Genomic DNA, 25,036 nt, shown 5'->3' with positions numbered 1-25,036 from the left:
TAGGAAACATGGTTAATTAGTAAGGAATTAAAGCTGTGACTCCAATTTGACATAACATGTTACACAGACATTCTGCCTCTGACTAACAGGCAGGGTATTTAAATTTATTTTGGGATTGCAATGATTGCTGGTAAAAAGTAACACATACAAAGCTTCAATACATGTTTGAACAAGATTATTTACTTGCCATTCGTCTTTGCTTGGTTTCTTATTCTCTGTGAACTTTTATGTTTGAAAGGCAAATGTAGAAAATCCAAGAAATTAAACAGGCAAGATGTGAGCAAAAACCACGGCAGAACACAGGAAAATGTTCTTCAGTGAGTCCTAGCACCAACAAGATTTCTTTTTAACTTTTCCTAAAGAATAAAATCTCAGGCCAGAAATTGGGGCAGTGCTTTCAATGGTGAACTGCATTTGAAGTCATCAGTGCCCTCAGGCCTGCCATTAAAAATACTTTTCATTTTTAGCTATACCTGAATGTCTTTAAAGGCTCAGCAAGGCACATTTTCACAACAGACATGGGTGATGTTTCTGAGAGCTCTGCCTGTAAAGCCTCCTTTTCTGTCTTCCACATAACTGCTTCTGCATTTAACAAGATTTATTATTCTCATGCAGTGGAAAATGTCATGTTCAGCATGAAGGCAATGCTTGGGCAAACACTGGATTATATTTTTGTGAGGCCAGAGATGTTGAAACAAATCATTGGTTAAAACATCTCATGATCCTACCCAGTATAGGCCAAATCTTGCTCCTCTAGAGCAGCACATTCAGAATGCAGATTCTAGACCCTGCCCATTCAGAATGACTTCTCATTTACACCAATTAATGCAAATAGTGCCTGGGTCCTCCCAGACTCTACTGCTTCTTGGTGCCAAGTGTGAAGGTTGGGAATCAGGGAAAACCATAGAGAAAAACCAGCTCTAATCCATTGTATGAAAGGCTCCTGAAGTCACAGTGCTGCACGGGAACAGACCTGGAATAATTCAACCAATCTTTCATGTTTCCCTGTTCATCTTCCAGGCAGTACCTTCTTCTCTGAAATCCCCATTTTTGTGATTATTCATTGTCCAGCACCTCCCCCCGCCAAGCAGCCCAGAGGGCACTGTAAGCAACTCTGGTGACGGGGTGGCAGCACACTCAGCCTCTGTGACCTGCCCATGGCAGTGTTACCCACACTTCACCCCTCTGGATTCCTTGCCTGGGCTGCCTTCTGCCCACCTGCAGCCCCCACAGACGGGCTGGTGCTCATGAGGGACAAGGCTTGGGGTGGCTTGCTTTGTTGCCCTAAGCTTCCCTAAAGGGCACCTGGGAAAAGGCATCAGCCCCATCAGAGCACACACAGAGACCCTAAAACACAACAAGGACAGAGTCAGGGTTTGCCATGTGGGAGAAAAGCTTTGCTGTCAGTGCTCTCTCACCCCTGGAGTCACTGCAGCCTACTCCACTCCTCTTTCCAAACTCCTCCTTCACTTTCCTTTGCTACTTCCCCACCTGCCTGCTTCCCCTGGTCTTGCCTGATGGTGCCTGAAGGCCTCTGTCCTGTTACTGAACAGCGTCCCTGCCACCCTCAGTGCCCAAACAGTGTCTTCTTAGCCTTGTTCTGCCCCTCAGCTTCTGCTCTCCCAGGGTGCCTGCAGGAAGACAGACAGCTGTGAACAGTGCTTTTAAGGCCAGAGTCTTGATATACGTGGTAGGAAAGGCTGAATTAGCACTTTTTGCTGACAAGGATAGTTCAATCTCTGAAACTGTCCTGGTCTCTGTAGTAAGCAGAAGAAGGAGCATTTTGCAACAGGCCTCCTTCCTCTAACTCACTGCACAGTCCAAAGCCTATGTTCCAGCTCAAATTCCCCGGCATGGTCAGCCCTAGCTCTCGTGCAGCCTGGCTGGATGCCCACATGAGCAGAGAAGCCCTGCTGTTACACACCCCTTCTACTCTGTTAACTTGACCCACTGCACCCAGCCACCTTTCTTGATGAAGTCCTCCTTCTCCACCCTCAAGGAAAAGTAGAATTTGAGGCCATGTCAAGAAACTGGGCTTTGCATGCACCTGAATCCAAATGCTCATTCCCAAAGAGAAGCAGCCTCCATTCCAGCAGTGCCAGCTCCTCTGACAGCTCACCTTCTCCAAGTCCAGTCAGGAGAAAAAGGACCAACTCCCCATGGCACATAGTAAAATAAAGGACAGCATTTCACATTTTAAGACAGAATTCAATAAAGAACTGAACATGCAGCCCAAGCAGCTGCACAGAGATAGGTGAGAGCTGAAATAAGAAAATGGGGAACTGGCAGGGTCAGGAGCTCCAACCAGCCATGGCCAAGTACAGAGGGAAGGATCAGCAGTCTCAAACCTGCTCAGCATACACTCATGGTGGGGGTGCTTGAGGGTCCTTCTCCACACCACAAAAAGGCAGTGGCACCACCTTGCTACACATCAGCTCAGCTACCATGAAAGTCTGAAAGTAAAATCATTTGATTATTCTAATTCATTTACTTTTGTATTATAATTGGTATTATTTGCAAGGACCTCAACAGAGGAAGTGTATGAGAAGGGCTGCACCCCTGTGCACACACAGCTGTGCCCAGCTGCCCCCTCTGCCTTTTGCCTGCACTATGAAACAAGCTCCTCCCACTTCAAACACCCCCCAAACATCCCCACTCCCCACAAGAGAGCAGGGCACCCTGCTTTGTGCTGCCTCCCTTTGCACAGAGGCACAGCAAACACTACATTGCTTGAAATGGGAGAGAGAACAGTAAAAGCAAGACTTTGTTGCACTGGCTTCTCCCCTTGGGGAGGGGATGAGACCAAAGCCTACATGACAGACAACAGTCATGTTGTTTGGCACACAAGTGCAAGGTACTCAGATACTGCCTGTGCTGCATGAGCCCCTCCAAATCCAATAGCTCATTATTTTGCTCCCAGCCACAGAGCAAGAGGACCATGGCTGAGGCTGTGGTGTGACTCCAGCCAGCGCTGCCTGGGACTGCAGGGATGATGCCTGAGCAGCATCAGTTGAACCAGTTGAAAGTCTGGTTCAGTAACGTTGTTGTGAGTGCAGAGGTTGCTGGATGACCCCCCTGAGGGCTGGTCTCTGCCAGCAAGGGAGGAAAGCAGCCCAAATCTAGGACATCTGCTTTCTTCCCACTTGAACTTGTGGCAAAAGTTTATAGGTAGGGAAGGAAAAGTGGTGGTGGATAATGAAGTACAGGTATTGAGTCAGGTTGTAGATGGTTGCAGAGCACATTACCAAAAACTGGATTGATGGTAAACTATTAATAAACATCTCCAAACAACTGCCCTGGATGACAGGAGGGAGGCAAAATGCAGCCTAAACTTTACACAAGCTTGTTCTGGATTTTGAGACAGGAAGCAGAGACAGAACAGGGCACTGTGAACAAATCAAAGCAGGATGGCGCAGCACAGAGCAAGCTGGAGCCACCCCAGCAGAGCCAACAATGAAATCCACTTCCCGCCCCCCTGCCTGGATTTATTAAGTAACCGTTTCCTCAGGGTTATCACAGGATAGATCTTGTTTTAATTGCACAGTGAATTGTTTCAAGTCATTATAAACGGGGATGGCAAGTGTCATCTCCATGGCAACACACCACATCCCCAGAAATGTGCTCTCAGGGCCCATGGGACACTAGAGAGGTGTGGAAGGCAGGCTCTCCTTCCGTGGGGATTCTTCCATCATCCCTGCTGACACCTCAGCTTTGTGCGGATGGCAGCCACAACATATGGAAAGAAAACACCTAGTGAATGTATGCAATTTAGGGAACAGCCCACAAAACAGCAGAGCTGTACACAGGAATCTGGAGAACAGTGAATCAGAGACTGAGCAGCAATTTTATAGTGGGAAGCTACATCCAAAGCAGAAGTCTCTCCAAGATCTATTAATGAGAGCGTCATATAAGATGCAAGAAAAAATTCTTCTGCTGTACTTAGTTCCATAAAGCTTTAGCTGGATTGCTGTGGCCAGCTTGGGGCACCAATTCTTATGGAACTTATAAGTACCATAAACTATGGTACTTATAAAGTACCATAGAAAGCCCCAAGGAAAATTTCCAAGAAAGACTGAAGAGTTGGAAAATGGGTTTCACACAGACAGCTCAGAAGAAAGGGACTTGTATGGTCTGGCAAAGGGACAGCCTGGAGATGCCCCAGCAGCAGTCTCACAAGTTTTAAATTCTCTTCTAAAGAAGATGGCAACCAGAGGGACAGCAGTGCCATGCACCCAGGCACTCCTCACAGGCAGCTAGCAAGTGTCTGATCCTGCCTCAGCCCAAAACCGGGGCAACACTGGGCTCAGACACCTGCAAGGCCTTCTGCCACTCCAAACTCTGTGACTATGGGAAGCCCTCTGCAAATCTCCCAGTTTCCTTTTTCCAGATCTAGAACCCTTGAAGAGCATGGCTAAGGCTGAACGTGACCATGCTTTTCACCAGCAGCCCTGCCATTTCAACTGCATCCCTAACCACGACTTTCAGACCTTCCACTTCTGACTCCAGCCCTTTCAACTGTGAACCTTCTTTCCCATGGGATGTCTTGGTGTCTCCTGTCCCCCAGAGCCTGCCCCCAGTTCTGCATGTCCTTCCAGTTTTCCATTTCCTCCAGTCCTCTGTATGCTCACAGTACAATGGCTGAGCACAACTAGCTACAACTTGCAGAACTGGCTTCTAGGCTGTTCATTTCATAAGGACAGGTACAACTAATGCCTTTAATCACTAGCCTTTGGTTAAATCTTGAGACCCCCTTTCCAAATTCAACCACCTGAACTTTTCAACAGGTTTTTGTATAGCTGTTGACCAGATAATCTGGTCTTCCTTTGTATCTGGTGTATTCCAGTAATGCCATCTGGCCAAGAGAACTCCTTGCCAAAGATGCTCCAAACACGAGTTTAGTGAAGAGCAGCTGTGAACATGACTTTAAGAGAAGTTGCAAGTGGATTATAAATACATGAAGTAAAAAGATGAAAAGCCTATGCTAAACCAGGAGAGGAACTGGTTAACTTGGGGTTCATTACAACAATTGTATAAATAGATGGCACAGGAAGTCTGGGGCCCTCAGAAGGAAGAGGAAGTGTTTTCCTTTCCTGCGCCAAGGCACAAGGAGGAACTAGGAAACTGATCATCTGGTTATATTGCTTGAGGCCAAATTTTTCTAACTAGAGTACCTTAAAACAGGTATTTAAACACATACATTGGCATTTCAGTAACAGACAATAAGTTTTCAAAGTTACAAAATTCTTGCAAATAACCACCAGCTTAAATGGAAGCAGTAAATCAGGTCAATTCTACTGTGGTAAAATAGGCTGGCAGAAACTCTTCTTTTAGATTTGAAAAAATATATTAAATATATTATGTTTTGAGGTTTGGAAAAAAAGTTGTCTTCAAAACTGTCTGTTAGCTAGGACATCTAGGTGGCATTTTTAAATTTATATTTGGCTCTCATGTAGACAAGCCTTTAGTATTTCACTAAAGAAGTGAACCTAAGAGCTAAGGAATTCCTGGTAAATTGTTTTTAAAGTGTTTTTTAGCAAGTTGGCTGTGTTTCACTTTCATTTTGTTAGCAAACCTGCCTTATTTTTAAATCGAATCTTGTGGTAAGAAGTTTCAGGAGCATTTCACAAAAATGGGATTGTAGACAGGAATCACAGCTACTTTCCAAAATATAAGCCACCCAGAAATGTACTCTAATCTGAATACAACACCTGGGGCTTGGAAGAAATGGAGCTACCTAGGAGCACAGAGGGAGAGAAGCAAGTGTGTGCCTGAGGAAAAGAGGGCTCCTGTAACCTGGAAAGTCAATAAAGAAATGAACTTTTATAAGAGGTGAGAACTTGTGGGTTGGCAAGTTCTGCTGCTGGAAAAACTTCAGCAAGAGGGCTTCTGCCAGGGAACTAAGCATGAGAGAAGAGGTAAGGGGAGGAATCTAGGGAACATGGGCAGAGGATGCTGGTTGGTGACCAGAGCAGCACTTCCACACTTGAAAAAAGATCATAAAATTTTGTGGAGAATAGCACAGTGTAAGTGCAGTTATAAGCCATACACCTTGAATAAGGCTGGAGGGAATGGAAGGCAAACAGTTGCTGTCTCCTCCAAGGTGAGAGATGATGGAGGCTTTTTGTCTCATTCCACATTTGGTTTGGTCCTGATATTCAAGTTTGTTAATACATGTCACTTCTGCTACAGTGACCTTTTAAGACTTTGGGTGAAAATCATGGAATTCATAGAGTGCTGGGAAAGAGGGATTCAGAATTTCTGAAAGAGATGATTCATGGAAGGAAACAAGGAATTACAATTTAATAACAACTAAGAACATCTTACTCTAGCTCGTGATCCTGGCTGAAAATCAGACATAAAAAAAAAATCTGAGTTAAAGAAGGAAAAAAAAATTACTGTATTGTCAATCCTATAAAATTAATAAAAATCCTATAAAAATCCTCTGTTCCTCAAGTGCAACTGAAGGATGCCAGTACATACTACCACAAGCTCCATTTCTTTAAGCTGATACTGACTTAAGATACTCCGTGCATTAATTATTCACACTGCATCACAATTCTATTCTTATAAAAATTAGAAAAAATGGGACTGCTGAAGGTTTTCAATTTTGGGAAAGGCCATCTCACTTTTTTCCTATGTGCAGTGTCATGGAAAGGACTTGAGAAGCACAATGCATTCTTCATTTCAAATACTTAACATGTTCTCTGTGTGTGGAATGTGAGCCCAGTTGCAGTTAATCCTGAAAAAGATCCTGACTCTCATATCTGCCACTGTTGATTTCTTCTGGCTGTGCAAGAGTTCTCCTCTCTGTGATCCCATCCAGGCTTCATCCTGGCAGCCCAAAGACTAGTCATGTTCACAGGTAGGGAGTGCTCCCATGGCAGAATTGGGACATTTGCAAATTAGGAGAGTCTGATGGAGGAAAGGAATATTGAAAGGAGTTCTCAGTAGAGTATAATTGGCTGCCAGATTTTTATCTCAAGTTCCTTGCTAAAATTCTACATCCTAAAGAAAAATGTATTAGAAGCTCTCTGGAAGGTAAAGGATTTGTGAAAGTCTTTTGAACTGGCATTCTCAACCCATGTTAAAGACATAAATCATAAAACCAGTGTACTCAGATCCTACTTAAATACCCCATTCCACTCTGCTCCAGCACTTCACAGTTCACATAAAAATACGTTAATTGCCAAATATCCAGCTAATATAGTTAGACAGAAGCCAGGAAGAACACCAAACAATTCTGGAAAGCACCAAGACCATGTACTTGGGATAGTTCTTCACATACTTCACACTAAATAAACCATTCAAATTCTGGCCTTCAAAAAAGATTTTGCCAATACAGCACACAATGATTCAGCTTGTAGCACGAGGAGAACCCTGCTGAGCAAACAATCCTTTCAGCATTTCTCTGTGTTATAATAAATAAGATTTACATCAACAAAAAGCAAACAACAGTACAGTTCCATGATGGAACATGAAGGACTGGTATTAAATTTAGCTACAGGGTGCAAGTCAGATGAATTGATGATGAATGAGCAAGGACTGCAGATCCATGAGGATCTGATGCATTTTTTTTAGCACTTCTGTAGTGTGTAGGTGGAATTTAAGTTAAAGTTTTGGAGTATGCTACTTCTAAGAACTTTTGTGATTTTATCACAAGCCTTTTGCTTTTTGGTTTTCCACTGAAGAGCTTCAACACTTGAAGTTAAATGAAAAATTCCATTTTAATTTCTTCATGAAGTATCTAGCTCTAGTGCTTCCCAGGATAAGTTTGAAAACATGGGTCCCCAAGAGCTATCAAGGCACTCAAGACAGCAAATGTAGAACAGTCAGTTTTTCTGAAGGCACTTAGTGGAGGTCATCGTTGTGATTCTGTCAGTGCTCTCAGCTGACATTACCTGGACTGGAGAACTATTGCAGGTTACTTGTTTCTCGTAAGTTCCCAAGATCCCTTCAGCTTTTCCCTCTGTAGAAGGCAATAAATATGTACCCAGGCAACCGTGTGTGGTGTTCAGAGTCCTAGGAAAAAGAACTTTTCCCTGAAGCAGGTGAAGACATGCCCACAATGGCCGTGTATGCACAGATGGGCAAGATCCCTCAGCCCACAGCAGTCTTACACTGAGCTCCTGGGGATCTCCAACGTGTGCAGCAGACAGTGGAGGATCCATAGTCAGCTCTATGCTTTCCCTGTTGTCCTCTTGGCTGAATGAATCCCAGTTTCAAGTGTCACCAAGCACTAAATATGCATAAATTACAGAAACTATCCAGTGGGAAAGGAAAAACACAAGATTAAAAAGGTAATACTTATTGAAGATATACTGCTGAAGCAAAGTAATGCAGGCAGAAGGTACATGGAAAGCAGCTGCATGCACCACATTGTACTGCATAATTTTATGGGATTGCATAATTCAAACCCCTAAGCAATGCACAGTAAAGGTAGAAGCCTTAGTTACAATTTCCTGTCTTCAGTCTGCAGAATTTCTCAGGCTTTAGCTACAGCAACTGATTACAATGTTTGAGACACTAACGATGACCACTTGTCCTTTCTTTCAAGGGACTGTCCCTTATTTCATTCAGTTACTGCAAACTCTTAATCAGTTAGAAACTGTGAGCCATAGCTGCTGACTGAATAGATACAGAATCCAGTCTGAAGAAGCACCATAATTTAGCAAAACTAACCACAAAACTAAAACCAGAAAGAAAACACCCTTCAAACTCTCTACTTTTATGTTCTCCTCTGAACCATACTTCTGGAATAAAAATAGTGGATGTAACATTTTCTGTTACACTTTGGCCCCTAAAATTGGACTAAGGATTTCTGGGTTTGCATGCACAGGAATGTACAATGACAACAGGCTACCCAGTGCCTCTGTGAGCAACCAGTGCCTGCCTGTGGCTCCTGCCATGTCTGATCACAAAGAACACTTGGTACTAAGCCTGTTAAACAGCACAGGTCAGTACAGCCCCATCAAGTTTTGGAGAATAAGGCTTCATGCAGAGTTGCCTGGAAATTTTAACTCAGGCTTACAAGTCTGCTAACTGAGAGCAACCCCAGCCCGCAGGGAGCTTCACCATCCTTTGTCCATTGGGTTTGCTGAACCCAGCTGGGCTCTATGTTAATTTAAAATACTGCCGAGGGACAACTTCAGAATTCTGGGATGGAACAGACCTCAACCAGTTTAGACTTTCAGAGAAGAACCAAGACTGAAAACTCTGACAGAAGCACAAACTGAAGATATAAGAAGTCAGACAGCTGGGCAAAGCTCTGGGAACAACCAAAAGCTGCATTGTGACTTCATTCTTTCAGAGGGACTGAAACAACTGAGTCTGAGCTATCTTTGCTAAAGTTGGTTTCGTTTCCCTAAACTATTTTGTCATTTGAAATCAAGCCTTGCATGCATTTATGCAGCAATCTGAAAACTCAAGGATGCTAAATTTAATTTAAAAGCTGTAATAACTTCAACCAAAAGGTAAATTTGAAGAGTATTGGTGAAGCAGACCCTGTAAGTGGAACCAGGACAATACTTCCAGTTGATATTCAAAGGTGATTGTATCTTTATATTTGACATTTATGTCAGCAATATGCTGCAGCCCATGTAGGTTGTACCGGTCCCATTCCCCACAGGTGCAGTGCAGACTGACTGAATGAGATCTAACTGGAGCCTATGTGGCCCTTGTGCTGGGTGAGTTCCATGTCTGCAGGGAGAGGGATGCAGCCTGCCATGATCCAGCCATCAGCAAATCAAGGTAGATCTCTGAAGAAGAAAGGGTATCTCCTTGTCAGTATGGAGTGTGGAAACAATTTTGTAGTGACAGTGATACTTGTCATAAGACTCATGGTAAACAAATCTAGTATCAGTGTTTTCCAAGACTCATTCCTATCTTAAATGATCAAGACAAAAAGCCTTTTACAGCACCAACAATATAATAATTCCTCTGTCTTTGAGAAAACAACTCAAGAAAACAACTGCCTGTAAACGAGCAGTTTCCTCTGTGGCCCATCATCCCTCAAAGCACAGAAGCAATAGAACACGCCATTTCATTACCACACGGCTGAGAGGGAAAAAATCTGTTGTCTTCCTGAACGCCTGAAATTGAGTGATGAAGCTTCATCTGAAGTCTTTGGAAATATAAAATATTTCTAGTTGCTTCCCAACTAGAGCAGTCTATCCTTTGAGGACTGCACCCCATGGACAAGTGACCCATGCCACAACAGTTTAGGAAAGACTGTTTGTCCGTGGGAGGGACTCATGTTGCAACAGTTTTGGCAGGACTGCTGCTCGTGAGATTGGAGCCACGCTGGAGAAGTTCATGAAAAACTGTCTCCTATGGGAGGGACCCGAGGGCATAACAGAGAGAAACCTCCTCTCCCTGAGCGAACAGAAAAAGATCTTGGGTGACAAACTGACCAAAACCCCTGCGCCCTGTCTCCCTGTGCTGTCATTGAGAAAAGGGAGGGGCTGAGGGGGAAAAAAAAGCTGTTTTATAGGCTTATTTTACTTCTCATTATCCTCCTCTGACTCTGTTAATAATAAATTTATCTTATACCTTTAAATTTGAACTTGTTTTGCCTTTAGCGTGTTTTCTCCCAGTCCTTATCTCAACTCACGAGCCCTTCGTTAAATTTTTTTTCCCCTCTCCTCTGCCCAAGTGTAGCAGGAGAGGGTGAGCAAATGGCTTTCGTGGGTGCCTGGCATTTGGCCAGTGTCAAAAAACAAATATATAAAGGACAAGACAATCAAATGGATTGAACAATATGTGACTGTGATATGTGACAACACTAAAGCTAATATGCATCAAATTACTGCAAAATGAGAGTATTTTCTTGTTGATAATGTTGGTTGCATAAGTTTTCAGTTGTTTTTTCTCATCTGCCATGAGTTCCAAAATTTCAGGAAAATTTTCCTTTTGCTAGTCTAGGAGACATTGAGGTGGGTGTATCCTAGGGGCTCATCTCAGAGTTATACATGTTTGTAACTCGATTATTTACACACCCAAGCTCTTGTAACAGAGTGGGGGGAAGATCCAGCAGGGTAGGAAAGAGCTGCTGGGTGCGTGATTTTGGGTGGTCAAAGCCTTTCCAAAGGATAACAGGTGAAACAATTACTCTTCTAAAACTGCTTACTGTATAACAGCCTTAATCCTTATCTTTTGAGTCTGGAAGGATTTTGCACCTCCTGGAAGCTGCTTTGTACCTTCAGCAAGGACTGGCTATTTGCAATTTTCATTTGTTTGAGTGTGATGAAGGCTTTACAACATAACACAATTATTAGAGGGCAAACAGCAAAAGAAATTTATGACATTCATTTGCATTTCACTCATTAGAGGGAGATTTCATCTGACAGCACATCCAGATAAAAGGAAAAGGGATTTCACTTCATGGTATGCATTAGCTTCCAAATACCTGGTTATGTTTTCTGAATGTTGAAAAACAAAATAATATCACTTTAACTTGGTTTAAACCATATTCTCTGAATTTTTTTTAATATTTCAGGAAACTGGAAACATTCTGAAAGGGTTCAAACTAGACAAAAGCTGGATATGGTTTGTTTGTATGAAGAATTCTGTATACTGAGAGATTCAGTAACAGGAATGTGCATGTTTCAGGAAATACCTAGCTCTCTTATAAAATGCTGCTTCTTTCAGCTTTCCAAAACCTGTGTAGTGCATTAAGTTCATTCCTACCTCAGATGCAAGAATGGAAAAAACATTTGGATAGCTTGAAACATGAAATACATGGATTTTGCTAAGCTCTGATTGTAAAATATTTCCAGTCCTACATGTAAAGTGCTTTGCAAACTGTTTAAAATCAACATTAAATTATGCTGAAAAATATTCAAATTTTAGCATCTATATTTTTTAGTAATAAAATGAAGCTTAATATAATTAAATTATTGTTTTGGACATACTAGAAATGTGCTTCCCTAACCATGCTTCAATACATTGTTTATAAGTATTGTCGGATTGTTCACTTGTCCTTTCTATCCAAGAAAAGTGATATCTCTGATCAATCCTGCAGTTCCAACAGAGTCCCACAAGCACAGTGAGTTTTCCACGGTAACAGACAATTTAGGTGAATTCTCTTCTCATCATTATCTTTTCTTAAGACAGCCCCTGTGCAATCTGCAAGAAGCATTTTAGGCAGACCTGTGCCTGCCCTGTCTTCACTGCAGCTCATGAGGTTGCACAGGTACAAACACCTCCCAGAACTGTAACAGAAGCTATAAGAGGTGGATGGCTGAGCCTCACCTGAAGCATTTTACTTTGCTTTATCACTCAGCTCCAGAGCAATTTCCCAGTAGAAAGGTTTTTATCAGATACAGATGAATTATCAAAGTCCAGAGCAAATCACAAATTCCTGTTACAGAAAAACTTTTGGTGGCCACAAGAGCCAGAGTAGCACAGCACACTGAGATTACAGCGCAGCAACAAAGAGAACAACGAAAATTTTGCATCTCTCTGCAAAGGGCTGACAATGGACTTGGTAATGCAAATGGCACAGGCAGACAGTGTCTCTGACATTGGTGACAGTAGCAGTGACACCAGGACTGCAGGAACTGAACTAAACTCACAGCTCTTATCAGAGGCTGCTCACAGGACAGCAGCCAGCGCTCCAGAGCGGGTTTGCACACCGGATGGGGCCTCTGCCCCAGCCCCGCCCTGCAGGACTCATCAACAGAAGCAGAGCTAATCCTGCTCAGGAGCTGGCACAGTCCTGCTGACAGGGACATGACAGCCACCCCTCTCATTGTGCTTCTTGCCCATCCCAGGAGAGAAAATCTTATTTGTTCTGGCATATTTAGTCAACCCACATACAGGGTACAAATCAAGATAATTCCCAAAATATGTGTTTCTAGAAGTGCACTGGGGAGGGAGGGTTTCAGCAGAAAGCTCTATACAGTGTTTAGGGGTTCTCCTACCTCCTAGGAGCTGCAGAGCACACTGGTGATCTGCTCTTAGTGTCAGTTGGTGCCGTGAGTCACAGCTGCTGGCCTGCTTTCTAACTGCTCACATAGCACTACTTGTTTCCTGTTACACAAAGCCCCATGTCAGACTAGAAGAAAATTACCAGAAAAAGAAAAAAAAATAGCCAAATGATCACTTACGGCAAAACAGTGCTGCCAGGGTATCTATAATTTTCACTGAAGTTAGGAAACCACAAGTAAAAAGGGTCAGGCCCTCCCTTTACAACAGGTAACAAGTATAAATGTAAGTAATTTTTTAAAATAGTGAATTTCAGCACAAATGCAAGAAGTGCTTATGCACACAGGAATGATGATCAGGCACTATGACTGCAAAATGAGTATTTCCCATGTTTCCCCATGGAGCAGGAAGATGCATACACACTGCTGCCTTCTGTCAAAGAGCTGGGCAGCTAGGACAGCCCAGAGAGAGGAAGAGGAAAGAAAACCAGGCTGTAACTTTAAAAATATTAATGGCTTCCTTACTGTAATACAGTCTCTTGTGCAGCATGAGAAGAAGGCTGCTTTTCCTGATCCCTTCTCACAACAAGGTAATCCACAAAATTCTGGAGTTGGTGAAACAGTTTTGCTCAAAGCAAAGAAAAGGTTATTCAAAAATGAAGGGCCTCAGAGCATGTGCTATGCAAGGCATAGTCTTTGTTCAATACCCTTTCCCCCATTAACGTAAAAAAAGATGATGTATTAGGTTAGGATTTTTCAATTTTTTTTCCTCTTTCAGGGAATTTTCTCCCATTTGTTGCCTAAGAGATAATAAAGATGATACTTTAAGAGAGACAAAGACATAGCCATGGAGGAAGGGGAAGGGTGCAGCTCACTGCAGTCTGTTAGTTCAGGGGCTTTCTCTCTGGAAGTGCAGAAATGCCACGAGATTTTGGCTGGGGGATGAGGGGCTGATCTCAGCATCTCACTCGCTGTTGGGATTGGAGGGGAGATGCTGCTGGTGCTGCTGCAGGGAGAATTCGCTGCCACCGTGGAGTTCTGTCGTTCACTGGTTCTCCTTACTGTGGGTGAGCCTCTGCTCGTCAGAGCAGCCATGGGACAGGGACCTTGTTAACATCCAATCTCCCTGGGAAGGACCCTCACCATCTACCCAGGTACCTCAGGGGAAAACTCCTCTTCACTCCAAGGGAGTATCTCTGAGCTGCCTTCAAGAGCCCTGCTGCCACTGCACAGCCCCGGCCATTTTCTGCCACTGCTTCGGGGTTTTTGCTACACTTTAGCCCAAAACCCAGCACCCACTGGGACACCCCACTCCTTCTGCCATCACTTGGGGCTTAGTGCTACACTTCAGTTCATTGCCCCTGGAGGCCTGCTGGCCTCTGCCATTCCAGCCGCCGCCCCGAGGTTCCCGCTGCAGCCATTTCACCTCCGGAGGGCACCGGGCGCAGCTGCCCCTGCGGGAGTGCAAGGGAAGCCCCTTTTCCCTCTCTCCCGCCAACCCCCAGGGGCAGAGCAGCGGCCGAGCCCACGCCACAGCGCCCCCTGCAGGCGTGGGGGAATCATCGCCCCTACCCTGCCCGGCCGGGAGCCACCAGCGCCCCTGCTGGCTGTAACTGGAACAGCCGAGAGAAGGCCAAGAATATATACATATACATACACACACACATACACACACACACATATATATATATTCTAGTAAAGAACTGTTATTTGCCTGAAAAGCCCCATAATTTCAAAGTTATAATGACTCAGAGGGAAGGAGATCATATTTTTCATCCTGAGGGATATTCCTGCCTTCCTTGGCAGACTCCTGTCTTTTAAATGAAGGCAGGTGTCATGTTCAAAATTGCTTATCCAGACTATTTCAAAAAGGTGATCCAATTTTTCCTCCTGAAACAACACTTTTCTTCAACATGCTGGCAACACCATGATCTTGATATGGCAGGCAAGAGAAATTCCTTACCATGCTTACTGCTGCAGATGTAGAATCCTAATGGCAGATCACAAACCATGCCACAAAATGCTGGAAGGACATAAACCAATATTTTTTTCTTCTGCCTGAATGCAAAAGTGCACCTTTGCATACAAAAAATGTGTACTTCCCCTTCTTCCACCTGTCCTTGAGCAGTTAATTTAACCATGCAAAAAAAAAGACACTATCATCCCATTAGGGTGGGACCAGGCTTCAGAAAAATGAAATATACTCTCCAAGACTTAACAAAAAAAGTTATGCAACTTGCAGCTTTAAGGGTGAAAAAACTCCACAGTGTGGCAGAGGGAGAGCTGTCATATCACATGCGTTGAGTATGTAGCTGTGATATGACAGATCTTCTAAACCTGCTGTCATCAAGAAAAATTCCTGACAGACAGCAGTCCAGATCTGGACAGGAAAACAGCTCTTTTTTTTAGGAAGAAGCACTGTGCAGGTAAAAAAAAAAGGTCACATTGATAATCAGAGTTCATATTTGTAATCAATACAGGCTAATCTCAAGATTGAGTACTGAATCTTTCCTATATAATTTTTATAAACCCAGAAATTAGATGCATTTTCTGATTGCTGTATTAATTTAACACCTGATCTAGTTCCATAGGATTAGTAGACCCTTTCCTTTATCAATGGGATTTTTTAAAATGTCCACATTCCATCCTAGTCAACAGCTTTTACATCCTTGCAAAAAAGTAATCTTTTCAAAAATCTGATCTTTTAAGATACATGAAGTAGTTTTTGTTCTATCTAAAAATCAATAGACAAGCAACCAAAAAAAAAAGCCTGGCCCAGCTGGAACACTGTACCAAGAACAGCAGCCAAGAACACAGGACTGTTCTTCCTCTGAGCCTTAATTATAACTCTCACTGCATCTTTCTCTTGCTGGAAGAAGTCAGCCCCCTTCATTTGCCTCTACCTCAGAAGTGGAATAAGGCAGCACAAAGCAGGAGGTGTTGTGTCTTCAAAACATGAGTTAACAACACACTCTATTTAGCCTACCCCTGGTATTCAACCTACAGCTCCTGGCAGCCCAGCTTACAAAGGTACTCCACCACAGTCGCTCTGCATTCTATGAAACAGAAACAAGAGAAATCCCTTGCAACCACAACATGGGACCCAAGAGAATCTCACAAATTTCTTGTTCATAAACCTTGATCCAGCAGGAGAGCTGCCCATTGATACAGCACAGGGAAACAAAGATTTCTTGTGGCTGCAGTGCTTTGAGCACTGTACATATACAACTCTGCAGACGAGAGTTGTACATGAAAACAGGCCCTTTGTCACTGCAGAAACAATCATGGATCCAGTACAAATTGGGAAGCGTGACTCGCATCTTCCTGGATTGCAATGCACAGAACTCCCTGCAAAGACCTTCACTGGCAGGTGCTGTGAGCAGCCTGTGCCCCAGCACTCTCCAGAGAGTAGCTACACACAGGTACATTGCTCTCTGCTCGGGTTTCAAACTCTCTTGTCCCTCATGGCATCTGTGTACTGCTAGAACAGGCTCCAGGCCAAGCTGCATGTCCAGCATTTCTCACAGGATCTGCCAGCTGAGGGATGAGGAGGGGACACGGCTTGCCCAGGGCACAGAGGGACAAAGTGTGGGGCTGTGTGGTTGCCTTTGCAGACACCTTCTGGCCTGCCTTTCTTCCTCTCCCACACAGGAAAACCCAGCATAGGATAATTTCTGTGCTTTTTTTCCAAAAGACAAAGCAGCTGCCAAATTCATACCACGAAGTTATTCAGAATTAAGAGTTCTACAAGTTCCCTTCATCATACTGCTGCCAGTGCAAAGAGCAAGGACACCATTAGCAGTGCCAGGGTCCCATGCCAGCCATGCCACAGAGCTGGTGTGGGACATAGATAGTTGTGCCCATTGCCTGGGCCTCAGGTGTTCCCCAACACTCTCCCTGCCTGTGGGGCGCCATCTGTGAGCTCTCTGGCATAGAGAGACGCTGATCTCTGCAGCTCTCTGGGTACTGTCAAAGACAAACACCATATCACCTTCTGGGCTCTTACCACCACCACATCACATCAGCACAATGCACCCAAACACACTTTTTAGGACAGAATGGCTGGGATATATCAGATGGGGGAATATCAAGTATCACTACAAAGAGCCTACAGCACAGTGTGTGGAGCCAGGTGGGAATGGCAAGTTGGTTCCAGCTGGGTGCTGGTCCCAGGCTTGCACCCAGCTGAGCCTGCACAAGCTCCTCTGCACAGTGGCACCCAGTGCTCCATGAAGAGGGATGAACTCTGGTGACATGCCATAGTAACATTACAGACCCAGGTCATGTCCAGCATAGACTCCTGCTGCCAGTTCCTCCTCAGAAACAAATGAGGCAGAGGAATCTCAATGGCTCTGGGGAATCAAGCTGTCAAGGCCAACAGGGCCATAGTGGCTGGCCCTGGGCACACAGTCCTCTGGAGCACAGCACCAAGAGCCTGGAGTTAGCCTTGGAGGCAATACAGCTGTGTCTGTGCAGAGCTGTATCTGAGTGGGGCTCCTGAGAACAGCCCAAGACACCCAAAAGTAGGTCTTGAAGGAGCCAAGCTGGATGTGTGCAGCCAGGACACACAATCCACCATTCTTACCAAAAGCCCACAGCTGAAAGCAAACTGCCAGCACACAGCTGTTCTCACTAACTCATTACTAGTTTCAGATATGCTGCCTCTTAGCGGAGATCTCAAAGCAACTCTGATAATCCCAAAGCACATGAGGAAATACACAACTAACATGGCGCATGAGAGACGTATAAGCTGCTTATGAAGTTGGTAGAAATCTGATTTATAGTGTGGGAAGCTAGTTATCAACTGAAATGGGAAGGAATTATTGCAGAACGACTCTGAATAGCAAGGCAGACTGGGTAGCCTGGGAATTTCCATTCCATTCAGCAGGGAATGCCCATGCAGCACTGACTGTGCCAAGAGCATGAGTCAGCTGCAGCCCCCACTGTTGCCCAGTAAACCCATGCCCAATTCTTGGGGCTGTACGAGACCATGCCTCCCTCCCCACCCCAAATTTCATTATTTATATTAAAACAAAAAATAAGCTGAGAGTGGCACCGGAAGGGGAAGTGGCACCGGAAGGGGAAGTGGCTCATTTAGGCTCCTAAATCAAAATAGGAATAAACAGAACATCGGAAATTCCTACCCTCAGTCTTGGTACTTTCTGGATCCTGAGACCAGAACTCAATTTACATTCTCTGGGTGTAGGCAACTGTGCTGCAGTTTTGGATTGAAAAAATCCATGATGTATTGATAAGAAGTTGGCTTCAGAGGAGAAGTTATCCCACGTGCTGAGCTTCTCAGTTACATAAAACATGGCAGTGCCACTGAATTGGAGACATGTGTGTTAAAGAATGCTGATGGCCACAGCTGTGGACTGGACTGGAGACTGAAATCTCAACAGCACCACTGCTGGCCTGACATTAGTTTAATTCCTTATACCTTTTTTTTCTCTTGGTGTTACAATTACTTTGAAAACCAGCAGTTCTCAAATGTATTTTTGTGGGACAAAATAGCACAGAGATGGCTTACCTGGACAATTAGTTTATTTTCTTTATCAGGCAGAATTCGGTATGTATAAACACAATTCCGGTACCTGGAACAGACCACAGGTGATATGGTTAGACCATGTCCAGAAGGGAATCTCACTATGGCATCCCTCCCTGTGAGAAAAGACCTTGGAAAATCCTGAGACATATAGATTGCTTCATGCACAAGGGTTTTAAACCATTTCTCTTTCTTACTTTCTTTTCCTGGAGCCTGAAGTGTTCCTGGTCACTGAAACAGGAACATCTGCTTGCAGATGTCACTGAAGAAAGTGATATCAGCATTAGCTCAGAGGGAGTTATTCCACTCTTCTTCTGGCCAGAAAGAGAGAAAACACCAAGTGGCTCTAGCTGTCAGTAGAGCAGGCATCTCAGGAAGAAATTAAAAAGCAGAAATCCAAAAGGCAAAGGGCCAAAATCAGCAATAAATGAGTAAACTGAAGGGCTAGTGCATTGATTTGTATTGGATAAAGCAAATAATATATTTCAGCTGAATCACAATACAACATCTGATTGCCAGGCACATTTTTATCCACATATCCTAAACAACAGTTTAAATGAAAACCCATCTCACCATCCTGGTGTGGATGCACACTGTACATGTAGGGCACCCACTGCATCTGTAGGGCACCCACAACAAATACTTTGTCCCAGTTAAATTCAATTAGATACTTATTTAAGGGGGGATGGAGGAGTCTTGTGTTCAGTGGAGGGTCACACATCAACACACAGGAGCCCAAGGGAAGCCTGAACAGTGCTGTAAGCTTGACCTCCCTTAGCAGCTGCTGAGCTTTGTGTGGTTCACCCAAGAAGTACTGACTAGACAATATATTTTTACCTTTCTCACAACAAAAGATTGATCAAATCTTTTAAGTTATCTGCAAAGCACTTAAAAGATACAATATCACTTTGAGCCACCAGAAGGTGCAGATTCAACCCCTTCCTTCTCAAAAGAAAGAACAGAATCCACACTCAGATCTTCCTTGGCTGTAACAGAAACACTGCACTGTCTGTGGAATTGTCACAAAATGTGGGCTGAGGTCATCTCCCCAGCTGGGGAGATCAGGCAAATCAATAAACATCCTAATCACTCTTAGAGTTGTGATGTGAATTTATTCATCATACACCTTTCAAAATCATTCCACACAGGAGAGAGGAGACTGACAGGGTTTCAGGCAGCCTTATACAACGAGTCACAAAGAGACATTGGAAATGAAAATAAATTCCTCGCAGATAATAGCTGAGTTTTCCTAGGATGTCTGGAGGACACGTATCCACATGAGCGTGTGTCTTTTGATAGCATTAATGCAAAGGGCGCAGAAGAAAATTCAAGCTGTTTCTAGAACTCCTTTCACAGGCATCTATTTATTCACACATCTGGTACAGAGCTGGAAGTCACAGACGTGATCCTCAACTGTAGGACAGCTACAGCACTGCTAATTCCACCAATAACAGGGCAATCAGTGCCAGGTGAGGATATGAGCCAAGGAAGGGCATGGGGTTTGTTTTTGTGTGTCAATGCAGCCCTCTTACACCATTTACTCCTGCTGATATTCAAATAGAGCTAAGCAGAATTATTCTTGCAGCAGAGACAATTTGTGGGTGTGGAGATTATGAAACTGATAAATGAAGCAGCCCAATGGCTCCTGCTCACAAGAGGACTCTCATGTCGCCTTCACGGAAAGTGGCCCATCACACAGACAGTTCAGGGCTGTTCACATAATGCTTGTAAAGAGGTTTAGGCTGAGGACCAGTAAGATCAGTATAAGAGCAATGAAAGAAGGGTGGTTGGGTGAGACAGGAGAAGGAAGGAACACTCCTAGGATCAAAGGAGGAATCCTCCTTGCCAGTCCCTTAATTTAGTGCACGTGGATGGAGAAGACCAGGATTCTTACTCCATTTTTACCCTTAGGCTTCCTCTCATCAGCATCTGGACTGTCAAGTTATGTGGTCCCAGTTGCCACCACATTCTAAGTCCTCCCTAAAAGCTGGGTTGAGTTCAGAATTGTTCAGCCATTGTTCAGGCTGTCCATGTGGAGGGTAAATAAAACATCAGCCTCCAAGTACTTGTCATCTCCCTGTCCTCTCAACCAACCAGAGGAGGTAACAGTGTGACAAGGTAGGCATTTTCTCCTTCCTCTCCCTGTATGTTTTTATGCACAGGTGATAATGTGCATATTGGGAGTGTCTGGAGCACTGAACAGGGCTGCTGTACTAGGCCTGGTTCCCTATGCCAAATGCACCATAAGAGAGGCACGGCATTGGAAAGGACATCTCACAGGCAAGGTCCTCTTAGAGGCGTCCCAGAGCAGCAGCTGGTCCTTGAGTGTCACCTCTAGAAGTGTTGTTAGTCCTGCAGCTATTCATGGAGGAACTGCCAACAGAAGATCCCCTGGAGGAATGGTACCGGTTTAGGTGCAGGGAACACTAAGCAGGCTCTTTTGGATTTCAGGATTCAGGCGTTCCCCTCCAGGTGAGTAAAAGACCCCATTTCTTGTCAATAGACTGACAGATCAAATTATTTAGGCACAGAGAAAGGAGGAGGAAAAGGGCTTTGTTTCTTGCCTTTTATGGGGCAGTGTGACCAGAGCAGGGGACAGCTATGCAAGGGGAGGAGCATTCCCCAGCCTTTCACTCTCTAAATGCTGCTGCTCTAACTTTCAGAAAAGGAGGCAAGGCACTCTGAAAAGACTTTCCAAATACACCTCCTCTACTTGTCTATATTTATACAAACCCTGTTTTTCTAAAGCAGCTTTTCAAGGAAATCATTATTTCATTTTTTTATATTGCAATAATAAATGCTTTTGCTGGATCTTGATTGATCTGCCCGGTAAATATTAGAGCTTTGTAGAATATGACATTTCTTTTTCAGAGCAAATTTCATGTTTTTTCGTTTTCCTTATGTATACACAGTTGACACCTGCTCCTTTTCAACATAATTCTCTTTTGTGGATACAATTTGCAGTCAGCCTTTCAATTGCCCACTCTCCCATTCTTTGTCTCCAGCCTCTATTTTTTAAACAAAGTAACTAAAGAGCTAAAACTTCAAACACCTCCCAGTCAATAGCACAGCTGAAACTGATACATCTCTGAGGAAGTTTTCAGCTTCAGCAAAGGTGCCCATTTTGTGGAGATGACATTCAGAGGGAAAGACTTATTCACCACCTCTCCACAAACTCACTGCAAGCCAGCATAAGCTGAAAGCTTATGTCAGATCATTTGACAGCAGTCTGTGTGATGTTTCCCAGGCTGTAATTAATGCCAGCCCTTCGCACCTCTGATCCAGCTGCTCTTGCCTGGCAAGGCTGGGTGCTCCCCAATTCTTTAATCAAGCTGTTCATATTAGCTACCTCAGAATGCATTTAAGAATATAACCTTTGGCTCCCGGTTCAGAAAATCATGGTCATTATATTGTTTCTATTTCCTGATCCCGTGTCTCTCAAGTCACAAAAGGCTTTCAAAGCTGGCTGCATAAACATTTACAATGGAAAAACTTATGCAAATGCATGTTAGTAGGCCTTTTTGCAGCACCTTCCCTTTCTATAATCCCCACCATCTCTTGGTGAAAATATTTTGTGTACATACTGGTTAGAAGTTGAATCAGTGGGGTAATACTAAAATCACTAAATGGAAGCAACAGTCTGTTCTAGTAAATTGTTCCCGGACTGACCACTCGGGCCCTCAGCTCCTGTTACAGGATTTTCTCTCCTCCTTCCTGCTTGTACTGGCTGTTCATCTGCAGCTGCCCTTCTTTCTCTGCTCCTTTCAGAAACACAAAACTCTTCCCTGTGTTGTTTCAGTCACCTTATCAGGCAGGCAGCAAGGCTCCCTGTGCCTTTTGAAGACACCCACTCCCCAGCCACGACTCCCTGGCAGTCCAACACCTACGCACACAGGGCAGTTACCCAGCCCCATGGCACTCAGCAGCCAACAGTGCTGTCACAGAATCTGACCTCAGAGACAAGCAGTTAGCCCAGAGTTATAAACAGCAGCACCACCTTCACCACTACAAGAAATAGACTTTCAGACAGAAAATGAGAAACCTACTTGTAATGTTTGTAATGTAATGTGGGGTAAAGATTAAATTAGTTTCATCGATCTGCTGCAAAATGGCAGCAAAGAGGATCTGATAGGGTACCACAAGGGCTCTCTTGATCTCTCCTAAGAAAGGAGCAATTGCCTGATCTCTCTGTAAGACAAAGTTAAATGTCTCAGATTTTACCTATTGACTCCAGTCTCCTCTCACCCCTCCTCTCCTGCCTCCAGGAAAAAAACCTGCATCTCACAAACCCAGAGTAGGTGGCCTTGCTCTCTGGTTCCTGACCTAACCCAGAATGAGGGGATCAGGGCTACCAGCACTTCTCTCCCTATTCCCCACATGAAACGTTTACCCCATGAGCCACATAAATGATGCAGGTGGAATCACTGCTGTGCTGGGTATACTATGCACAGCTCCAGGAACTATTTCAAGCCTTTTGCTGAATGCAACACAGTACAAACAGGGAGCTCAAACATACACTGAACCAGAGCAAGAAAAGTGCCTGGGAGGTCACAGGCTTGAAACTGGGGTCACTAAAGATAAATATTTGACCCAAGTTGTTAAGACTCTCCAGAAGTTCAAGAGGTTATTTTCTCTCAAAACACAGCAGCAGTGCCTTTGACCATTCTCTCCTTTTGAATCAGGGGCAAGAACAGCGTGAGCAGTACAGCAGTACATAAACTATGGGTTTATTCAGCCTGGCTCCTAACCCTTCCCCACCCCATGGCTCAGTCTGGTGAAACCAGCGGTGCTCTGAGGAAGGCTGCACGTTCCCAGTGAGTGCAGCACCTGTTTGCCTCTGTGCTGGGGAGGAGGCAGGAGTGACCCCTGCCCAGCAGGGATAGCAGTGTGGGTGAGGGCGCGGTGAACGCTGTACTTACAGCACGCAGAGTGCATATGCTGAAGCAATTGACTCACTGGCCCGCACAAGGAAGCTGCCGTCCTTGCCTACTTTGGAGAGCAGGTCTTCGGCTCTGGAGCGAGTGATGTTACCGTGGTACCAGCACTGATCCATCGCTGGAGCTGGTGGAAACCTGAATGCCAACACAGGAGCTGCCAGAGCTGCCTGTGTGTCTGTGTGTAACGATCAGCCAGCTTCGGCTCACCAGCTTCCTGTTTCAATAGCACAGAGAGGGAAAGGAAACTCAGCCACGGACAACTTCCTCAACTCAAACAGCTCAGAGAGTGAGTGTGACATATCCCTGCAGCCCCCACTCTCCCTCTTCATGCTGCTGCTGAAGTGACTAGCAAGCCCACGTTCCCTGCCTTTCCCTCCTGCTTTGTGTCCAAAAGTCCCAGCTGGTGATCTCTTCTGCTCCCTGACAGATTCAGTCCCCCAGGCATTGGTGGCCTGCCGTCCAGTTTACGATCTCCTGCCAGATCCTTTGAGTTTTTGTCTTTTTCCTGTCTCTCTGTCCTACCCACTACAGGTCTCCATGGGGAAAAAATAAATCTCTGATCAGAAACACACTGTGCATTAGGATACATAGCACTGACTGCCCCATTCCTTCCTTGACTAGTCCTGTCTAACTAGGTGTGAGGAAGGAACTTCAAAGAATTGAAAAAATAAAATAACTACTGCATGTCTCCATGTATAGAAGCAGACTGAAAGGCTGATTTGTGCTGGGGATTTTTGACCAAAGCTCCCTGTCAGCTACTGTGAGATGGATTCAAAGATCTTTCCTACTCTAAATCCCCAAAGGTGGGATGGAGCAAAGCTGTGTCTGCAACCCGCATCAGAGAGGAGAGTACTGGAGCTTTCACTTCCCTTTTCTTTGTATGTACATCTGTCCCTCAGCTATGCTGTGTGGCATGCTTAGTGCTGCATCTCCAAGACATATTTGCAGCAATTCCAGAACATTCCTACAGGGGCACTGCCTGCATGACAATTTTGGTTGTCTATGCTGTACCTCTAACCACTCTGCTCTCTGCACATCCACATTTGAGCTATACCTGAAAGCAGCAGCTGAGCTGGGACTCAAAGTCCAGAGGCAGAGGAAAGGTGCAAACCCTGCTAGCCCTATGCAACCTTTGGTTCCCAGACCCAGGAGAAGTGCTAGAACCGCAGTACCTGGACTGTGCATGAAGTGCTATGCTGTACACTGCATGGACAGCAAGGCAGGAGAGAACAGATTGTCAGTGCACAGGGGGAGGCTAAAATGTGTGGGTGTGTAAATGGGAGAGTGAACCAGCATAACCCAGCATCCATCCCTGTAAGCCTTCTTGCTGCTTTCAGCTATGCAGAGGCTTGGTTTGCAGTGTCCAGCTTAACCTCTGCAGTAAGATGAAACTGTGGGCAGCAGCAGCCCAAAACTGTGTGGCCAGAACAGGGCCCTGCTAGATGAGCAGAACTGCACCGTGCAGGGCTTCCTGTCCATGCTGAGCAAGCACTGTCTGCACATGAAAATTAGCTCAGCTGAACCCGGCCTTCAGCTCCACTAACATCCACACAGGCCCTTAGCAGACAAACTCCTATGGATTCGGGTGCCTGAATGCAGTCAGACACAGAATGCCAGGAAGTGGATTTGCC

At 44.7% G+C, this 25,036-nt stretch overlaps 1 protein-coding gene across 1 annotated transcript in view; it reads right to left on the bottom strand.

Annotated features, from left to right (window-relative positions):
• INPP5D (inositol polyphosphate-5-phosphatase D) overlaps nt 1-23,533 on the bottom strand; it is a 49,760-nt gene extending 26,227 nt beyond the window's left edge. Inside the window, exons 1-2 of the mRNA XM_084212132.1 lie at nt 23,388-23,533; nt 18,454-18,517 (exon numbers count right to left, since the gene is read on the bottom strand). Coding sequence (XP_084068258.1) covers nt 18,454-18,517; nt 23,388-23,521 — 198 coding nt within the window. The 5' untranslated portion in view covers nt 23,522-23,533. The remainder of the gene's footprint in view (nt 1-18,453; nt 18,518-23,387) is intronic.
• Between the last annotated feature and the right edge of the window lie 1,503 nt (nt 23,534-25,036).

This window comes from Fringilla coelebs, assembly GCF_963513975.1.
Source record: "Fringilla coelebs genome assembly, chromosome: 10".
Classification (NCBI taxonomy): domain Eukaryota; kingdom Metazoa; phylum Chordata; class Aves; order Passeriformes; family Fringillidae; genus Fringilla; species Fringilla coelebs.
This window is presented reverse-complemented; position numbering and strand designations above follow the sequence as displayed.